Source organism: Manduca sexta, chromosome 8 (genome assembly GCF_014839805.1).
Source record: "Manduca sexta isolate Smith_Timp_Sample1 chromosome 8, JHU_Msex_v1.0, whole genome shotgun sequence".
Classification (NCBI taxonomy): domain Eukaryota; kingdom Metazoa; phylum Arthropoda; class Insecta; order Lepidoptera; family Sphingidae; genus Manduca; species Manduca sexta.
In genome coordinates, this window is record NC_051122.1 from 8,590,514 (window position 1) to 8,611,981 (window position 21,468).

Below are 21,468 nucleotides of genomic sequence, written 5' to 3' on the forward strand. Positions count from 1 at the left end.
TACAGATAATCAAACGCATATCGCATTTATAAGTTTACAATTAAAAAAAAATATTTGCGGAAACAAATGCTGAGTTGTGTAATAATACATTACATATTTGCAATTATACATTCCATAATTACTGTACTGCACATCGCTATTGGCAATAATGAATAGCAATTAGCTCCTTCAACGTAGATATGAATTAATACGAAACTTTATGAGCGAACAAACGTCTAAACGGCCATCATAGTGTGCCGGTACTATAGTGTACCTTGCAATAGAAAAAAACGTCAATGTCAAACTTGACTCAATGCCTAATTTTGACTAAAATGTTTCTTGGCATAAACAGTAGTTAGAGTGTATAATATAAAATGTACAAATACGATCTGATAAGAACGATGTTGTTAAAATAATATTGTATCAACCTACCTTTCTAAACGACCAAAACGCAGACAAATTATGCTTGATTATACGCTACATATGCGTTTTGCTTATCAAATGGTACAAATTAATAACCCAAGTAGTTGAAGGTTAAGAATATATAAAATTGTTTATTGTAGATTCGTTTGTAAACTAGAATATCATAATATTTAATAGTAGAGTCAGATTAAAGTAGGAGCACTGATATATCACATGTTTAAGAGATATTGTTCTCAGCGTAGGTAACTACTGAGCATTAAAAGATTTTGCATAATACAATGTCTGATGACGTCGAGCGCAGTGTAGAATTCTGTAATAGTAAGCTAATGTTCTGATAGAGTTACATTGTTTATAATACCTAAGGCTAAACTAACACGACTGATATACTTATCTTTCAGCTGCATAAAAACTATTTTTAAAACATATTATGTCAGATATCCTAAACAACCCAATGTTTCCATTGTTCCGCAGTAGGCAGTTCACTCGGGGGGAGTTCGATAGACAATGTCCGAGGACTTGGACTCGATCAGCGAGGAAGAACGAAGCTTGTTCCGACCCTTTACACGAGAGTCATTGGCCGCTATCGAAGCCCGCATAGCTGAGGAACATGCCAAGCAAAAGGAACTCGAGAAAAAACGAGCGGAAGGCGAGGTAAGTGTTACCAGAGTTTTTGTGCTCACAGTTTTACATGACACGTGTGTTTAGAAAACAGTAGATACAATAAAATTAATATAGGACAATGTAGGAGTATATATGTGTATGTTTAATATCAGAGCAATGAAATATAATTTCAAAAACACAATGTAAACGTATGGCGTTTGCTTAGACAAATCAAAACAAACCGATATTAATCACAACCAGGCACACCGAGCTGATGGATAATTTTTAAATTATTCCAGAACGATTTGGGGCGGACGAAAAAGAAAAAAGAAGTAAGATTGCTTGCCCCTTATACCTTTTTACAGCTCATTTTTACTAGAGAAATATCAGCAAGTTATCGCTTTTAAACGATATTAAGTTACTCATCAGACATTGCAACTCCCACGAACATTGGCGGCACTGTTCCGAAGTGCGATAACTTGTACCGCATTCTGATTTGTGCATATTAACAGCATCCAATGCATTATTCCTTAAAACACATCGCTTTGTCGGCAAAATATTGTACAAAATTGTGTTTGCAAGTTTAGCTGTTACTTCAAAACAATATCCACGAAACATTGTAACAGCTAATCTTCTCAGAGCTTGTCATGTTTATTTGCAATCACAAAAAGTAAGTGTAATGATGTACCTACCAATATCCGATAGGCATAGAATAATTTATGAAACCTAATAGACCTCCATAATAGTTACATGAACAATATCTATTGACCTCAATCCAAAGAGAAGGTAAAATCCTTGTAAATTAACATTTAGACAAAGCATTTAGTCACTAGTACAAGCCTTAAACCTAATAATTATAGAAGTAGTTGAAGAATAAACCCTAGTCCAAATAATTACGCATTGTAATGATGAAGATATGAAATTTGGTCAAGAAAGAAAATTAAATTCAGATGAAAATATTTGAATATCAATTAACGTGTGATACTGTTATAAAAGATAGCATTCAGAAAACACCAGCACAAAACATTCACCATTATTTAGCATTGCACAGGACTGGCTCATGTTCGTTACATCATCATCGGCTGCAGTCATTAAGTCTAGCATGGTGACATCGCCCAGCTAGCGTTTAGTGCATACAGATAAATAGCAAAAAGCAGACAAAATTAAAGGCAACGCAACGTTCATTTTTGGTTGTCAACAAGTTTTGCAAGATTGTCTGGGCTTGCGCTAGTCACGCCTCCTATTCTGGAACCGATTTCGAATAATTTTATTCAGCTAGTTCTTCTGAACAGATTTGGATGATTCGGATTGGTGACATAATAGCGGGGAACGTTTCACTTGGAACGCTTTTAGTTCTGCCAATACGCATAGTCACACGGAAGCAGCACAACACAATATTAAGATTAGCTTTAAACGCCTTCACGAGACATGCTCACTCAAACTGTGTAATAATACCTGATGCGCAGCCAGTGCGACGACCGAGAGTATTGTTACATAGCGCATTATTCTGCATTATTAAGGTCTATTCAGCCTAGGCTTACAATGTAGACTGGCCTGTTGAAGCCATCGTGATTTAAATCGATGGGAATGGAAGTGAGTACAATAACTACGATAGCGGTTATGTCTATAGATCTAGCTGCATTATCGTTGAGAGTTTGGATGACTTAGTTGTTAATGGTTGGTGTGATGTTGTTCTGATTCCGTTCGCTGTTTAGGTGCGGTACGATGACGAAGACGAGGACGAGGGCCCTCAGCCGGACGCGACTCTCGAGCAGGGTCTCCCGCTGCCGGTCCGAATGCAAGGCTCCTTCCCGCTGGAGCTCGCCTCCACGCCCCTCGAGGACATAGACCCTTTCTATCATAACCAGACAGTAAGTTATATATTATTCTACATCATTGCTCTACTAATGTTATGTATTTCAGTTTTATCTAAATTTAATTTGAACTTACAATTTATTAACTTATGTTTACTTAGAAATATTCGCTTTTAAAAATAACAAACAAACGCCTTTACAAATTTCAAATTTCATTTAAGATTTTGTAATGTAATTATATATATACAAAATAATAGTAAGTAATAAGTATACTACAAAGTCTAAAGGTATTTCATAGAATAATGTATTCTCGGAAGAATGGAATTTCAAAGTATAAATGTTAGATAGGGACGTTACTTTCTGACATCATTTTCATCCTATAATTATCATTGGCGTAGTTACGGATTTTCTCTAGCGGGGGCAGCTAGCGAGAATAAAAAAACAAAGAGGACGAATTCAACGATAGACCTACGTCAACCGCGGCACCTGTAAGCGTAATGCTTTTTCTAGAATGGTCAAAAATGTTTCTATGGTCGGCAAACTTTTCAGGTGGGGCACCGCCCATCTTTGCCCCCTCTATCCACGCCCATGCCTATGATAGGTAGTAGCTTATCGCCATACCGGATACAATTTCGATCACGGTAAACTTGCGTGTCATTTATAAAAAAATAACTTTTATCAATAAGGTGGAAAGCGTCAGTTGCAATGAAATATTTGTATTGAATGACGAGACAAATTATATTTTAAAAATATGCTTTTTGACAACGCAGGGTCACATTAAAACCACTTTTCATCCTTTGTTACAGACCTTCGTAGTTATAAGCAAGGGTAAAGATATCTTCAGATTTTCGGCGACCAATGCCCTATGGATACTAGACCCTTTCAATCCCATAAGAAGAGTGGCGATATATATTCTAGTACATCCTTTGTTCTCATTGTTTATTATTACTACGATATTAGTGAATTGCATTCTTATGATAATGCCTACAACGCCAACTGTCGAAAGTACTGAGTAAGTATGCATTTATAATATTTATATCAATCTTGGATAGATTTGTTTCGAATAAATTTAAAATTTTAAAGTACCATCGGATGTCCAGAACATATTCCTTACTTAGGTTCTAGAACATCTGTAGTATGCACGCTAGTTTCTCAATTGTTATTTAGTATTCGGCTAGTTTGAAATTATCGATATTTAGATAAAGAAAAGTAAATAACTATAGATATTACATAGAGTATAAACTATTGGAGACTATAAGTAATTGCAAATATTTATCCAAACATAGTACTCCTATTTCGCTTTGATAAATTTTATGAAATAAGTTAGATATATAAAAATCTAAAGCTAAAATCGTTAGGGCACCTAATGTCTCGCGACACCAATCATGGATTTCTAATAGACAATATAAAGTAACTGAATCTTAATTACGGACAATTATGTCAATTAGTTTCTCAAATAGTGTAAATGTTTTCAACAAGTGTTAATATCTTTATCGGCAGTTCATCATCATTGTTCGTATACACGGACTGTAGCCATAACACCAGATTGTACATACTTTTAACATCCGTATCATGATCTAGACAATTAATGACATCAATACTATGTACCATCGTTTGTGTAATTAGTTTTGTTGTTTTATCATATCGTTTGTAATTTTTAATAAGTTCAGAAGCAGAACTTATATTTTGCTTTATATTATAATTAATAGAAAGTTATGTATATTTGATACAAGATGTTTGTTTGTATTACCGAGTGGCGTTCCTCAGCAGAGGTGAATTTTTGCAGAGTTATCTTTACCGGGATCTACACGTTTGAATCAGCGGTGAAAGTAATGGCCAGGGGTTTCATACTACAGCCATTCACATACCTTAGAGATGCATGGAATTGGCTTGACTTCGTAGTTATAGCTTTAGCGTGAGTAGTAGACAATTTTATTGAATTATTATGTAGAATACTAAAATTGTTGGATCGTAGATTTCTATCGTTATATTTAATGTGCCATTGAATAGTTTAGAAAGGAATAACCAATGTCTAGACAATTCGAGACGTAAACCAAATAAATTTTGTGTTTTTGTATATTTTCTATAGAAGCGATGGCAAACGGGAAAGATGTCTTTCATTGGATACACGGTTTAATATTAGAAATAAAGTGCAACATTAGAGACCAGTGTAAGCAGCTTCGTAGTTGAGTATATTAACGTAGACGTTGTGGTTGTGGGTGTCTGTTTCCAGTTATGTGACGATGGGCATAGATCTCGGCAACTTGGCCGCGCTTAGAACATTCAGAGTACTCCGAGCGTTGAAGACTGTGGCCATCGTACCGGGTAAATCCATACTTATTTACAATTTATTAGTTTTACTTTAGTGTGTAATCCCTCATGATACAGATGTAGGTATCATTATCGTCTATAGTTGCCACGTTACATTAGAAAATAAAGAACAGTAGAAGAGTTGAACAATAGAAATCGGGAAGCATTGGTAGTAAAATTGAAATGATAAATTAGATAGATGAGTTATTCTGGGTGACTAGAAGTGTTTGGTTTTTTGTCATACTTTATTGGAAACGTTTGTTTAGCTCCTAGATAAAGCACATACTAATTGATTCAAATGTATTGATCCGTGTAACAGGTTTGAAGACCATCGTCGGTGCCGTAATAGAATCAGTAAAAAATCTACGCGATGTGATAATTCTAACGATGTTTTCGCTCTCTGTGTTCGCGCTAATGGGCCTACAAATCTACATGGGAGTATTGACGCAGAAATGTATCAAAACATTCCCTGAAGATGGCTCCTGGGGTAACCTCACCGATGAGAACTGGGAGAGGTTCTGCCAGAACGAAAGTAAGAACTTTTAACGTGACTACCTTGATGATAATTTTCTTTTGATTCCTGCACATTATTAAATTAAATAAATATGATCTGGTTGACGAGTAAACTAAATATTTCTCCATTTGCAGCGAACTGGTATGGGGATGGAGGGGAATATCCACTTTGTGGAAATTCATCAGGAGCAGGGTGAGTCACTACTTCAATGAAATCCACCAATTTAAAAGGAAAAACAGTTAAGTAAAATCATTTTATTGTTACACAGGCAGTGTGAACCAGGCTACGTTTGTCTTCAGGGATACGGTCCGAACCCTAACTACGGATACACAAGTTTCGATACATTCGGTTGGGCATTCCTTTCAGCTTTCCGGTTGATGACGCAGGATTACTGGGAGAATCTTTATCAATTGGTAAGACTGGAGAAGTCAATGGTCATTGTTGAAAAAAAGATAGATGAAATATCAGTAAATGCTTAAATAATGTATTTTACTAGAAAATAAGTATTGATTTTGTTACAATTTGGCTACAGGTGCTCAGGTCAGCAGGGTCATGGCACGTCTTGTTCTTCGTAGTGATAATCTTTTTAGGATCATTCTACCTTGTGAACTTGATTTTGGCCATCGTCGCCATGTCATACGATGAGTTGCAAAAGAAAGCCGAAGAGGAGGAACAAGCCGAAGAGGAAGCTCTCAGGGTAAAAAGTCATCCGTAAATATTGTAAAATGTTTCACAAGAAAGTTATGAGATTTTTGTTGGCGTATTGTTGCAATTGTACAATACTCAAAATTTGAGTATTTAATGATAATCAAATTTATTCTCGCTTAAAGGAAGCAGAACAAAAAGCAGCAGCAAGAGCGGACAAACAAGAGGCGCGGGAAGCACACGCCAGAGAACAGGCGGCAGCAGCGGAGGCGGCGGCGTACGCCGAGGCTCACCCGGCCAAGTCACCCAGCTTCTCCTCACAGAGCTACGAGTTGTTCGTGAATCAGGAACGAGGCAACCAGGACGACAATACGCGGGAGCGCATGTCCCTCCGTAGCGACCCCTTCCAGGACTCGGTGAGCACACAGCCCACGCACAAGCCCACCGCAACTGAATCGCACAACGACTCCGCACGACGGCCCAGGAAGGTCAGCATGGTGAGTATGCGCCGCGCCAATCACGCCACACCTCGCTGACAATGATTCACTATTACAAATTATTCCTAATGTGCAGGCACTAAAATGAAATCCATAACAGCCTGATCACTCACTACCATAATATGTATGGAAGGTAAAATTAAAATACAATATTCCAATAGCTTATACCTTAATGTTAATAATTTTTTAGGAAAGCTTCATGTTTTCTATTCAAACTTTATGTTATTTTTTTTGAGTCATTGTCAGGTGAGTATTTTCCTTTCAACTTGATTTATACTCACAGCTTAACTACACTGTTTAGTGTATATGAAATGCTTCACTTGCTCACATGCAATTTTCCATATGAAACACGTGCAAGTAATTCAAGTTGAAAGGAAGGATGAAGGTGTTTACGGCTAAGCTTCTAAACGTTGTTTTCCCTTGGTGCAGCGAAATTGCAAATAACTTACTTATTGCTGCTTATCTCACAAAAGATGATAAGCAAAGCTTATAAATGCAAAGACAATTAAATTATTTCCTATAATAATACGTAACATTTATCATTAATCTTTGAATGTCATAAATGATAACAATATCATAAAAACAATTTTTAAAGAAATTATGTGTTCAAATATCATAAAGTAAGTATTTGCAATTACGATTTAAATCTGTGAAATCTTTCTTATTATTTTCGGAATGAATCATGTCAAAACTGTACTAAAGCATGTTTTAGAATTTAGACATAATGTTATCATTTTAAACAACTGTACGGAATGTGAAATCATTAATTCATGAACTATTATCTATATTAGTTATTATTTTAATGCTAATTTTACCTCGACTGCCATTTGTTCATTATTTACCATCATCAAGTTCTTCATTCGCTTCGGTACTTCATTCGTGATAATCCTCAATTAGATCTAGTTATTTCTAAATCGTTGAAAATCTTGCAGCACGAAGAATTTACACAAACGAGAAAACAACATTACTATGGGTTCTTACTTAAACTGCATAGCAGTTTGCATGGTTTCTAGAGGCTTTGTTTAAACGCTCATGATATGATGCACTATAGTTGTACTTTTAGTTCAGTTATATCTCCAATAATATTTCTTCATCGTGCTCTTTTTAATAATTCCATTAAGTAGTGCGACACAATAAGAAACAAAGTCCTATTTTCTGTTATTGACCAATCAAATAAACATTCAAGGAATAATATTGGAGATGACGGATCTATTGTCATGGTAGATTGTTTCTTTTGCAATGTCAGTGTTCACGAACGGGCCGGGCTGAACTCGAATGTATCGACGATCAAGAGGTAGGTTCAGCATAAATATATTAATGAGTACAAATGTTATACGAAGAATTTCAATTAACTATTCCTCAATTTTGATTAGTGATATGCGGAGGCTTCCATATTCGGACAAACAAAAGAACAGTCCTCATGACTATAGATTTAGCAAAAAGAGAACTACATGCATAGTAAAGATAGGATTATAAATAGCAGTATGCAATTTTGCATGTGAACCCCACATTACTTCATGTGTTTATAAACAAAGTTACTTGACTAACTGTTGCTTACAACCATAATATATTTTCATTGCTACTTTTTCATCACTTATTACAATAAGAGTTTTATTTGGCGTCCGTGCTTTCATACACCTCGTCTTAAAACGAATGGTATAAGAAACTAACAATAAGACGGATGCAATATCAATTTAAAATTCTTATTGTACATCCCGAGACATTGTAGTCATTTTGATAAAGAATACATTTATAGCTTACACTGTTGTAGTTTTATCGATCAAGAATCACACCATCAGTAAATTTGTTTTTTTCACGAGCTTCATATATCAACATTTCATTTCTATTGTATGCCATTTTTTTTGTTTTGTTCCGTCTCTGTGTAATGGCATTAAATCTCCGTCCTTTTATCCTATTTCGTGGATGTTAGATACTTAATCAATATAAAGATGCTTAAACTATATTAAATTCGAAATTTTGTTTATGTATTGAAGGTTCCCCATCCCGAACGCATAAATAAAATCGGCCAGTTGTCATATGGGCCACTACGGGAGGGCTCACAGGTTTGTCCATCACTCCTCATTGGTGTTTGTGATCCCCTGCCTCATCCTTTCTTAGAGGAGTAACTTCGATTTGATTTTCTCTCTATTAGATTTTACCCTTCTGGATTTCGCTGTTAATGAGACGTACGTATAACGTCTAAGTCAATTTGCACCAAAACATGTTTTTTAAATTTCTTTACTTTGCGAAATATCTCTTTTACAATTGCTTTCTACATGCATTGATGCAAAGAGACCATTCTGTGCACCTGTCATTTAATTTTCTTCATTATTCTTTCTTATCTTGTATTTCCTGATTGATGTATTTTGTTCTACACTTTTGTTTATCAGCACATGAAAGTAAATCATTGAACGACGAAAAGTAATTAGGACTACTTCGAAAAGCTTAAACTAAAGCCTCTGCAACCGGTTTATTAGATACTAGGAAGTTATGTCTTGGTAAATTTAGTACAAACTTTAAACTTTGATCTGAATTGAGGAAAAATAATAATTAAAAGAATAGACATGGTTTTACATGAAAGTGAAGGAGATTATGGTTATATTTGATTTGATTGAGAAGGCAGTAAAAAAACTAATATATTATATGCACACAGGCGTCATTGTCGTTGCCTGGTTCGCCGTTCAATTTACGACGTGGCTCGCGAGGTTCTCACCAGATGGCATTAAGGCCGAATGGGAGGGCACGTTACCCACCGGGAGCTGATCGGAAACCCTTGGTGCTGTCCACATACTTAGATGCGCAAGAACACCTGCCCTATGCCGATGACTCTAATGCAGTCACACCGATGTCTGAAGAAAATGGTGCTATCATCATTCCTGTATATTATGCAAATTTAGGTAGGTATACAATTTAGAGCGGTAAAGCCTATACAGTGGGTGCCCTGGTTGGATCTCTGCTTGACCCACAGGCATAAGGGCGTAAATTGTGTTTATTTGTTTGTTTTAGTCATAATTTTTATTTTTAAATCGGCTTAGCCTCTCACTTCTAAATCAGAGTGCAATATTACGTGATTAGAGCTTTTGTATCATTAGTTAAAAATAATTAAATTCCAGGATCGCGCCACTCATCATATACGTCCCATCAGTCTCGTCTCTCCTACACCTCTCACGGTGACTTGCTAGGTGGTGGTAAAGCGCAAACCAAAGAAGCCAGGTTACGAGGCCGGTCAGCTTCGAGAAACCACAGCGTCACGTCACAGCCTCACCCATATCCGCTACCAAGAGGAGATTCCTCATTAGCGTCTCGACCTCTTAGGGAATATGTAAGTAAAATAACTGCTATATCTATTTTATTACTTTATATTAGCTTTTTAAGAGAGAAGTATTATGAAAATTAAGCCCTTTTGCCTATCGTACCAATCTGCCTACACTAGCATCGCATATTACAAATATCATCTGACTTCTAAAAATTGTAGAATGTGCTGTGTAATTTATATTAAGGCAAACATAAAAAAAAATCCGTCGAATATTGTCTATCGTCAAAGTGTCAATGGTAAAGTGATAAAATGGAAGTATCAGCAATCCGTGCTACTTCCGCTTTGTTATAGCTGCTTATTTACGTATATTTGTTTAAACATTACATATTTTTACACTGTTTCAGGAACTGAGTACAACTGAATGTACAGATGAAGCAGGAAAGGTTTTAAAACCATCAAACGACAACCCTTTTATAGAAAATTCTCAACAGCCTAACGTAGTCGACATGCGAGGTTAGAAGCGCATTATATACATAATTTGTAAAAATAAATATTATTGATGTAATCAGACATGAACACTAAACATAGTTATATTAAATGTCTCATAGCAATTCATCTTCGTTTCTTCAATTATAATACTGATAAATCATTTTACAATTACTTAATTTCAGATGTAATGGTGTTAAACGAGATCATCGAACAAGCTGGGCGACAAAGTCGAGCGAGCGACCAAAATGGTACGACACAATTACAAACAAAACATTATCGATGTTGTTGCCTTTTTATGACGATATTCTACTCTTCCTCCATTTTATAATTTCTTAACATCAATGTGCGATGTATATCTATGTAACTATGCTTTGTCTACCAAACAATCGTTTCTTACAACTCTTACAACATTTACAGCAAGTATCTCTTTGATACCTTCAACACTTACAACACAACACATCCGGTATTTGCTCATTATGCAAAAAGGCATAATTGGCAACAATTTTATACATTTGTGGATGTCATTTATTGACGTTTCTGTTTTAAATTAGAACCGCACTTGCACTGATTCTATTAAGATTTTTTTCCATTGTTAGTACAGAAATAAACCATTTTGTTTAGTAGATTACAGCGAATATGCAAGCGTGACTCAAATATAACTAACGCTTCTTATAAAAGTGTGGTAAAATATTTCTTTTGTTGCAATTGAGTGAATAATGATATATTAACAATGCTTCAAATGAGCTGCATCTAAAGAAATAATACACACATCACCACACAATTGCACCCCATTCGGATGTGCCTTAGAAAAATATGATTTTATTTTAAACTAACGATAACTACCAATAACAAAATCTATTTTTCCTTCTTTTATAAGACATTGTTCTGCAAAAACACTAGCACTGCTTTGATCTTTCACTTTATTTATTTATTATTGCAAGATTGCTTTGTGTAATCAGTAAAGCACCAAGGCTTCTTATTGTTTCTACTGGATACATAGAAAAATGGCCAAAATCACGGACCCTTTCTCGTCAACTGTATGAACTAATATAAAGAGAAATGATTTGATTTTTTGTATGTTTATATTGAATGTATAAACGTCAAATTTTTTTAATGGATTTTGAAACTTTTATGAAATAAATACTGGAGAAAATGCATCACAAACTACAATTATGTTTAGCAAGTAATATTATATTACTGGATTTGTAGTTTTTTATGTTATAGTCTCCCAGAAAGATTTAATGTTTTGAGTTCCGTGAAAACGGATAATAAACACAAAAATAAATTCACTTTACGAAACCTTTCAAATCCATTTCTCTTTGTAATTAGTCTGTACGCAAAAAATGTAAATAGATACCAAACTCTGAAAAAAAAAACTTTCATCCATGCAACTCTATCTTGCTTGACATTGTGTTTATTTTATAATTATAATGTCGATATTCATATTTTTTGGCTCGAAAACGAAAATATCGTCAGAGAAGCTAACATCCATGATAGTACCTTAGTAGTTTAAGCAAATGATGCTTTTATGCTAAGTTTGACATTGAAGGAGAAAAGCTACAGCCAGAAATGTTTGAATATGATTTGCACAAGGTATCCTTGCACAGTAGGAGACTGAAGCCGTGGAGTGCTCAGGGTAAATGGCTTGTCAGCACATAATCGAGTGCCACAGGTTTGCGTATTTTGACCTTACATAATAAATGACAACCATCGCAAAAAAATATGGATATTGGTACTTAGACTTTAAGAACTACCGAATTCCAATAAAAGGTTCAAATTGATCCAAGAATCAAAAAGTTATGGAACCAACTTGCGCTCTTTTATTGGAAATTAGATTTAAAGATGATAAAATAATGAGCGAATACTAACAAAAATTGTTTTTCTCTGTCTCAAACACACACACACGCACACTGCTGTAAACGGGACGCAACAGTGTCAGTGTACTACTTCCCAACAGCGGAAGATGATGAGGACGGGCCGACGTTCAAGGAGAGACTACTCGAGTGCGTCATGAAAGGCATAGACTTCTTCTGTGTGTGGGACTGCTGTTGGTTGTGGTTGGAGTTCCAAAAGTACGTTGCATTGTTGGTATTCGATCCGTTCGTGGAATTGTTTATCACGCTGTGTATCGTCGTGAACACTTTGTTCATGGCCTTGGACCACCACGATATGGATAGAGACATGGAAAAGGCGCTCAAGAGTGGCAATTATGTAAGTTTTGTTATATACGTACTTATTGAAAATCACGAAGAATATAATCTAATTATTGTTTACTACTCCACAGTTTTTCACCGCAACATTCGGTATTGAAGCCATGCTTAAGTTAATAGCTATGAGTCCAAAATATTACTTTCAAGAAGGATGGAACATTTTTGACTTTATAATCGTGGCCTTATCGCTTTTGGAGTTAGGTCTGGAAGGTGTACAGGGTTTGTCAGTGTTGCGTTCCTTTCGATTGGTGAGTATCATCTTTAGTCGATTAGCACTCTATAATATTATTTGTAAATTTTAAATATTCGCATCTCCAGTTAATCTCATGATTCATGAGTATTGAATACTTCATGTTCCCCGTTGAAATAATTGATATTTTGTATTATGTACAGTCGACCAAATCGAATCTTGACCTAGCTTTGCAATGGTTTCAAATAAGCATTACTTTAACCCACATACTCTCGCCGTATATCCCCGATGAGGTTATCAGTGGCGCAACTGGTGCACCATTTTAACGGCGTGGACTATGACCCACGTGTGATAGGGGGCGAGCCTATCTCCATATCGGATGAAAGTTCCAGACTCCAGAATAGTACTAAGTAGAAAAACCCAATATCACTTTGCTCGACCCGGGGATCGAATCCTCTGCACTGCAGTCGTGCCGTAATGCAACTACGCGAGCGTATACTTTGAGGAAGTATTTTTAAATTTCCTTAAATAAGAAAAGAAACATCAGTGATAACATCTATGCGGATGAAAAAGCTTTACCTAACGTTTTATCGTTTTTTTATTGCTTTGAGTGACGAGACGAGCTTGCGTACGCCTGATGGTGAGCGATACGATCGCCCATAAACAGAAGAAACGCCGTCCAACACCTTGAATCACAAAGTATTGTTTGGTATTTCTCTGCGCTCGCCATCCTGAAATATGAAATGTTAAGTCTTATTATGTCCAGTACTTGTAGTTACACTGGCTACAATGTCCTTAAAAACAGGACACAAAAGTTACTACACACTGCTGCTTGATGGTAGAAATAGACATTGCGGTGGTACCTACTCTGGAGGACTCTTTCATATGAGATACCTACCACTGGTAATTTTTTGTTATCTTAACAAAAGTAAGGAAGTATAAATCCAACCAATTAGATCCAGTCGACTACGTCCTAGATTAAAAATTAATAAAATAAACCATTAACTACGAAATAAATCTATGACTGCCAATGATGTACAAAATGATTACGTAAAGTTTTTAAAAGTATTTTGGCCCTTGTTGAGAACCGCTAATTCGGATATTTTCAACAACTCTCCTCTGCATAATAACAATGAGGGCCCAACCCAATATGCCTTTCTACAATCGTTAACGCTAACGGAAAAATGTATGGGAATGACATATCTAATCGATAAATCTATAGCTAGGGCATGTCATTCTCATACATGATGATAGCGTTAACGATTGTAAGAAAATCATCTTGGCTACGACAGCTGTTGTTATTAATTATAGTTAATATCACATTATAATAAAAAAAAAATCTGTTATGTAATAATACATAATTAAATTGTTGCACAGCGTACTAAAGTGATAATAATATATTATTTTCCTAAAATATGATTGAGTATTCCCAACGTTAATTGATTAGTGTAACTACAAGAGAAGTGGGTCAAGATTTCGGTTTGTCGAGTGTACCTGTAACTTGTTAGTACTATATTTAAGGCTAATATGTGTATCTAGTGAGTATGATAACTGTATTTATTACTAATGTGTATATGTGGTACAATATTTCAGCTACGTGTATTTAAACTGGCCAAGTCTTGGCCGGCGCTAAACCTTATTATATCCATAATGGGTAGGACGGTGGGAGCTTTAGGGAACTTGACCTTTGTACTTTGCATCATTATATTCATATTCGCGGTGATGGGAATGCAGTTGTTTGGGAAGAACTACACAGGTTCTAATTTAAAAGAAAATTTAGCATCTCTAATTAAAGAAATAAGCTTAATTATTGATTATTCAGCTTTACACTACCAAAATTTTTACACTGGGCTTTGGTTAAACATTATTTCCATAAGGGACTTACGGGTCCACGCTGTGGCTTTATAACACGGAATGTGGCTCAACACTTGAGCCTGATACCAAACACGTTATAAAGCTATGCCACGCAGCTTCGAATCATAATTTAAGCTTTGCATCAAGTAATATAGATTTGACATGCGGCTTTGCTTCCAAAGGGTATTTTGACGCATCAGGTCAATAGATGGGATCTATGTCAGTTACACGGTTTTAGGTTAAAACAATATGGACCGAGCGAAATCGTAATATTGTCGATCCAAAAGCTCTCACAATCGCTGATTACAAACATATATCCCACTCATTCAGAAACAAATCAGTGCACATTGATAGGAACCTCAAGCACACATCTGCTAAACCTAGTACATGATGATGTCCGGAAATCCTTCACAAAACTTCAGTTAATGCAAACGCGAGGCGTTGTGAACGATTCTCGGTCAGTGAACGATACCGCAGTAGCATAGGTGAAGCGCCGGTAAACGAGCTTGTGTGACGCCTTGTTTCACAATTTGTAATTGCAGCTTCGAGTATTCAAATTGGCAAAGTCATGGCCGACACTTAATTTACTCATCTCTATAATGGGTAGGACTATGGGTGCCTTGGGCAACCTGACCTTCGTATTGTGCATCATTATTTTCATATTTGCGGTGATGGGTATGCAACTATTCGGAAAAAATTACGTGGGTAAGTGTAATTGGTGGGAGTGTTGCATGTTCATTGGTGTTATGAGATGTTAACTGTTGGTGACGATGTGGCGGCGCCCGACAATATTTATCCTATAATGTATTTCAACAAATATACTACCTTTCTTCTTTTTTGATATTGAAGTTTCGCTCGAAATTATTGCATTATGTTACTTTAATCGATTTGCGTTTTACTTGCTTGTTGAAATACATTAATTCATGGCAATACGATACAAATAGAACATAGAAATCTTTCCATATCCGACGTCGGGGTCGCCACTTTGTTTGTATAGTGAATATCGTGTATATGTGCGTCACACTGTTGTGCTCATACTAGGCTGTTGTAACTCGATCTGTCCCTTCCAAGTGAGCCCGAATATGTGAAATTCTTTGCAGTCCTGTACAAAATGCCCCATGGAAAAGGCGCCTCACTTGTGAAACACAATGCTAACAATTCTACTCCATCATCTTACCTCAAAAACTCTTTCTTTAACATGTAGATATTGTTTCTTTTATATTTTAGTTTATTTCTATACTTAGTTTCTAGTATTGCAGTCTGCATGCCACGTTTAGAAAATTGCATGCTAACTTAGAACACAATGCTTCATTCCTTCGGCTGTGATCTTCTATAATTTTGTAGGAACTACTCTTAATTATTTTGCTTTGTAAAATATTATAGAAGTATACTAATTACTTTTATATTTAGATAAATACTTAGAATTAGAGGATAGATTTTGAGGAGTATCGTAAGTTTATAAAAAATATATCATATTCAGCAAGTGATTGCTTTGATAATTTTTTTAATATAAAAATGATTGTGGCTTAAATTAAATCTATGTAAGATACAATAATTTGAAGCACACTTACACTATGTCCGTTCAGGTGATAGGTGTTTAACGCGCGTTGAGCTCTGAGGATCTTTTTGTTTCAAAAAACTAGTGTAGTACCTAATCAAAGTGCGTTAGACGCCTGCCATCTGATCGGAATCTTAATTCCCAATACTTATCAATGGTAATAACAATGCAATTATATCTTAAAAATACTGTTTAATAATTCTTGAATACCTCACCTTTGCAAATGTCTCATATGTTTTTTCATGTATGCAGATTACGTCGATCGGTTTCCGGACGGAGATCTTCCAAGATGGAATTTTACGGACTTCATGCACAGTTTCATGATAGTGTTCAGAGTACTCTGTGGAGAATGGATTGAGAGTATGTGGGATTGCATGTTGGTCGGAGACGTCTCCTGTATACCGTTCTTCTTGGCTACCGTCGTCATTGGCAATCTTGTGGTCAGTATCATATGATTCAAGATTAACTGTCCTCACTAGGCAGTATCTTAATTCTAGCTGGCACTTTTCAGGTACTGAATCTCTTCTTGGCCCTGTTGCTCTCGAACTTCGGTTCGTCAAGTTTGTCAACGCCCACCGCCGATCAGGATACGAATAAAATAGCTGAGGCCTTCAATCGGATATCAAGGTTCATAGATTGGATAAAACGGAACGTCGCCGATTTCATGAAGATACTAAAAAATAAACTGACCAACCAAATAGCGATACACGCACCCGGTAAGAGGCCAGAATTTGTGGCATGTCGGTGTTTCTCCTTGCGTGTTCAATGTATTACTAACTTATTTACCCATAGTTTGTTTGGCTGTATGTTTAGTTTAATTTACTTGACTAATGCGGTGTATTACTAACGCTAGATTATAACCATTCCAAATATCATGGATTTTGCGACCGTTATTACTTAGCTTTACTTATATAACCAAGATGTTATTTTAACTTGTTTTTATATTATCATATAATTTAATAAATAGATAGATCCATATGATTGTGATTCGCATGCAATATGTGTTTGATAAAATTAACCGCCTACCTTAACTCTACATAAATTAATATCAATAAATGTATCTAAGTATGTTGTAAATTTATGTCATAATTTGTTACGTTCAAAAACATAATTCGCATGGCCTATTGTCTGCGAATGTATTAGATATTGGTATTATAAGATAAATATTACGTAAATGTATTAACCGGTTCTCTTACCTTATCGCAGCATGAAATTAAAAAGCCAAGCATGGTTTTGTCTAAACATGTAATTATTTTCGAACTGTATATTGTGTGTATACTGTGAACACTGTGCGTTGCCTGACTCCTAGCAATCCAAGTGTAGACTGCAGACCCTTTGTCATTAATGTTGTAATTCATTTGTTTCTTTTGTCTGATTTTATTTTTAGTTAATCATATTGCTTGCTGTGTTATTTCATTGTGTATCTACAGCTTTGTGTGTTTGCATGTCCGTACATAATTTGTATTCCGTAATTATTTATAATGTAGGCCAAGTATTATGTAACAGTTAAAGTAAATATTATTAAGTTCATTTTTTAACTACAAGAAATTCGTGTTAATGTACTTCATGAATGAAGTGTATCATTATGTTATATTTTATAATATCAAATAGGAAATCGGATATATCTTTTTTTAATATAATTATACTGAAATAATTTATTTAGAAGTCTCTAAATTTTAAATATATAGCTTATGTGTATAAATTAACTGGTAAAATATCATTATCGAGATCTGCCTAAAATATTGCTGGAAAGTCATTAACAACATTTGAAAAATTGCAAATCATGCCTAAATTTTAGTTATTTTTTGGTTTATAAAGGAAGATTGTTCATTTTTGGCGAGAACATTTTATTAAGTTCAATCGTACTCGTCTGATTTCTATGCTTGGATGCTGTTGGCGAATCCGCGATGTGACGCACGGTGGACACAATCGACGACAAATAGGCTTAAAGGCGGCTCTGTGTGGCCGCTGTGTCTCCTCAGAACGGGTTGACAACGAGTTGGAACTTGGAACTGATCTAGATGACGCCGTACTTTACAAAGACAAGAAACTGAAAGACCAAGTAGAAGTAGCTATAGGTGACGGTATGGAATTCACGATACCAGGTAACAAAGAACTGTGAAGTAAAAATAGATAAAAAAAAATATGAAGAGAATATATTAAATAATTTCACAACTTCACTTGCAGGTGACAATAAATACAAGAAAGGAAAAATATTAATGAATAATATAAACGCAATAACTGGCAATCACAGAGATAATCGGTTAGACAGTGAACTTAATCATCATGGATACCCGATACAGGTAACTATTACATCTTTAATGTTCATCGAGATTATATCCTTTACATATATACCAATCATTTACATTATCATTTTTAGGATGACGACACAATCAGTCAAAAATCGTATGGTAGTCACAAAATAAGATCATTTAAAGACGAAAGCCATAAAGGATCAGCAGATACGATAGACGGAGAAGAGAAAAAAGACGCCAGTAAAGAAGAATTAGGATTAGAAGAAGGTACATCATTTTATAACTGTCTTAAATTACTTAGAGTGATATATGTATTAGCTTTTAACATATTACGTCAAATAACTGACCAATATTTTTATTTCAAGAAATGATAGAAGAAGAAGAAGATAAAGGCGACGGGCTTGGAAAAATTGATAAAAAAGTAGACGCTGACGAAGACGTAGTTGACGATACACCTGCTGATTGCTGTCCCGAACAGTGCTACCAACGGTTTCCTTTTCTTGCTGGAGATGACGATTCGCCATTCTGGCAAGGATGGGGCACTCTTCGACTAAAGACATTCAAACTTATCGAAAACACTTATTTTGAAACGGCTGTGATTACAATGATTTTGCTGAGTAGTTTAGCTTTGGTGAGTGTGTTATTAAAAACATATTTATTATACTACTATATTTAATTCGATATAATACATTTTTGATAGCATATAATTTACTTTATAATTATTGTTTCAGGCTTTAGAAGATGTACATTTACCACATCGTCCTATTCTTCAAGACATTCTGTATTATATGGATCGTATTTTCACCGTCATCTTTTTCATTGAGATGTTGATCAAGTGGCTTGCCCTTGGCTTCCAGAAATACTTCACAAACGCATGGTGCTGGCTCGATTTCATCATTGTCATGGTAAAATACTTTTATCTAGTAGATTTAATATATATATTAAAAATTTCTAGCATAATATTTCTTCAGTATTTTCAACAATTACTACCAGAACATCAAAAAAAATATGCCTTGTTCTTATGAGGAAAAGATAAATACTTACGTAAAGAAGACTTCCTTAACAAAATTAGTTGCTCATCATGCACATCATCCTACTTGAAACTGTGTATTTAAACTATGTAATAATCTAAGATTAAGTCTAGATATAAGAGTGTTTGATTATAATGATAAAGTAAATGCCAAGTACTGTCACGTTAGTTGTCGCTAATAAACCACGGCGCGGTGATGGCGGGGGCGGACGACATCCCAGCGTTCCGCTCGATGCGCACCTTACGCGCTCTGCGTCCTCTTCGCGCGGTCTCCAGATGGGAGGGCATGCGCGTGAGTACGCGCCCTCTCCGCCCAGCGCCCATGTTGACGCTATATGTGTCGGTACAGTTGCGCTGCGCATTGACTCCAACGCGTCGGAACATAACTAAATGACTTCAATATTACTACTAGTAATATCTGTATTGCGATGTGCAGCGCAGCCGGTGGTGTGCTTTGACTGTTCGATGTCTGTGGCAGCTGGGGCTGAGCTCCCGCGTCGCTGCCTCGAGCTGTCGATGTCGTATTGTTTGTTTGTGGATATTGCTTCAATGTGACTAACCCACGACTCCTGCTACTCGATAATTTCTGTAACTGTTGTTGTAAGGATACCATTTCGTTTGATCCCTAATAATTTCAAGTGCATGACACATTACTTCCATTTTAACAGTGCCGTTTTCAAACAAAATTGTTTTTTACTTGCAATAGAAACGCTATTATTTATTATTGGGTTCATTTGTGATCAGTGAAAATGGCACATTAACTTCTGTTGATATAAGAAAAGATGTGATATATTAAAATTAATATTGTATTATACGTACATAATATAGTGATTCCAGGTGTATGTTTTGTGTAATGGATCACTAAGAAAATAATGATATCCCTATTGTTATTTTCTTGGTATCCTTAACTGTGCTACATTATACATATTATGTTGTAACGTACGTCTACTGTATGCTTGCTAGGACGGTAACTCCGATTTTATCATACTATAAATTCTTCAACAGTGTCTCTTTCCTTATAGTTGATATAGTGGTCGTAGGCGCATCTTCATCCCTAACTGGGACTTTCTTTGTTCGCAGGTTGGGCTCACTAATATTTTGTTTTTAAAGGTTGCAGGATTTCTACGATTGTGATATTTTTAAAACATAACATGGGTAAAAATACTGTGTCTCAAATTGCAACCGTTAATTCCATCAGGTCTCGCTTATAAACTTCGTAGCGGCGCTTTGTGGCGCCGGCGGCATTCAGGCGTTCAAAACGATGCGAACGCTGCGCGCTCTGCGTCCGCTCAGAGCCATGAGTCGCATGCAGGGCATGAGGGTACGTACCACCCTGCCGCGCGATCTCCACTGACCGATAGCTCATCCACCACACACCGCTCAACACTCTCATACTCATATTTCTATTTTAACTTATGTATTATTTCTACAATTTCATTCAATTCTGTAAAGTTCAAAATCTTCGTTTTCTGAAACCACACTTGTTATTCATTCGACATTAATATAAAATTGATTCGTCAGTAATTGTAAACAATTCATTGGCAATAATTTATTATTGACTAATATCATTCCAAAGTCTTCGATGGCACCCCTTGTATGGCTTAGTATCATCACTGTTCGTCATGATCCTCTTTTAATTGCAATCGTATCAAACGGTTTTTGTCAATCAGATTCATACATATTTGGTCTCTTTTTTATTACATTCGGAGTTTTATTATTAGCTAGACTACATTAGTAATGTAACTAGTTTCTCGAGTTGTTAATTTAGATTCTGCACCTTAGATTTTTCATCTTCTTGTTTCCACATGGTACGACTGGAAAGTCGCATGCATAGTTCTATTTGG

The 21,468-nt window shown here is 35.7% G+C and overlaps 1 protein-coding gene across 1 annotated transcript in view; it reads left to right on the forward strand.

The window, feature by feature from the left end:
- Window positions 1-21,468, forward strand: part of LOC115440068 (sodium channel protein para) — an 82,848-nt gene that overhangs the window by 55,569 nt on the left and 5,811 nt on the right. The window contains 26 exon segments of the mRNA XM_037436430.1: window positions 874-1,053; window positions 1,302-1,334; window positions 2,718-2,873; window positions 3,623-3,828; window positions 4,603-4,731; window positions 5,050-5,141; window positions 5,446-5,658; window positions 5,775-5,832; window positions 5,909-6,053; window positions 6,173-6,337; window positions 6,471-6,782; window positions 9,436-9,679; window positions 9,896-10,104; window positions 10,443-10,551; window positions 10,710-10,775; window positions 12,461-12,738; window positions 12,812-12,985; window positions 15,324-15,486; window positions 16,592-16,779; window positions 16,851-17,055; window positions 18,322-18,444; window positions 18,527-18,642; window positions 18,720-18,861; window positions 18,960-19,225; window positions 19,326-19,499; window positions 20,823-20,945. Coding sequence (XP_037292327.1) covers window positions 907-1,053; window positions 1,302-1,334; window positions 2,718-2,873; window positions 3,623-3,828; window positions 4,603-4,731; window positions 5,050-5,141; window positions 5,446-5,658; window positions 5,775-5,832; window positions 5,909-6,053; window positions 6,173-6,337; window positions 6,471-6,782; window positions 9,436-9,679; window positions 9,896-10,104; window positions 10,443-10,551; window positions 10,710-10,775; window positions 12,461-12,738; window positions 12,812-12,985; window positions 15,324-15,486; window positions 16,592-16,779; window positions 16,851-17,055; window positions 18,322-18,444; window positions 18,527-18,642; window positions 18,720-18,861; window positions 18,960-19,225; window positions 19,326-19,499; window positions 20,823-20,945 — 4,236 coding nt within the window. The 5' untranslated portion in view covers window positions 874-906.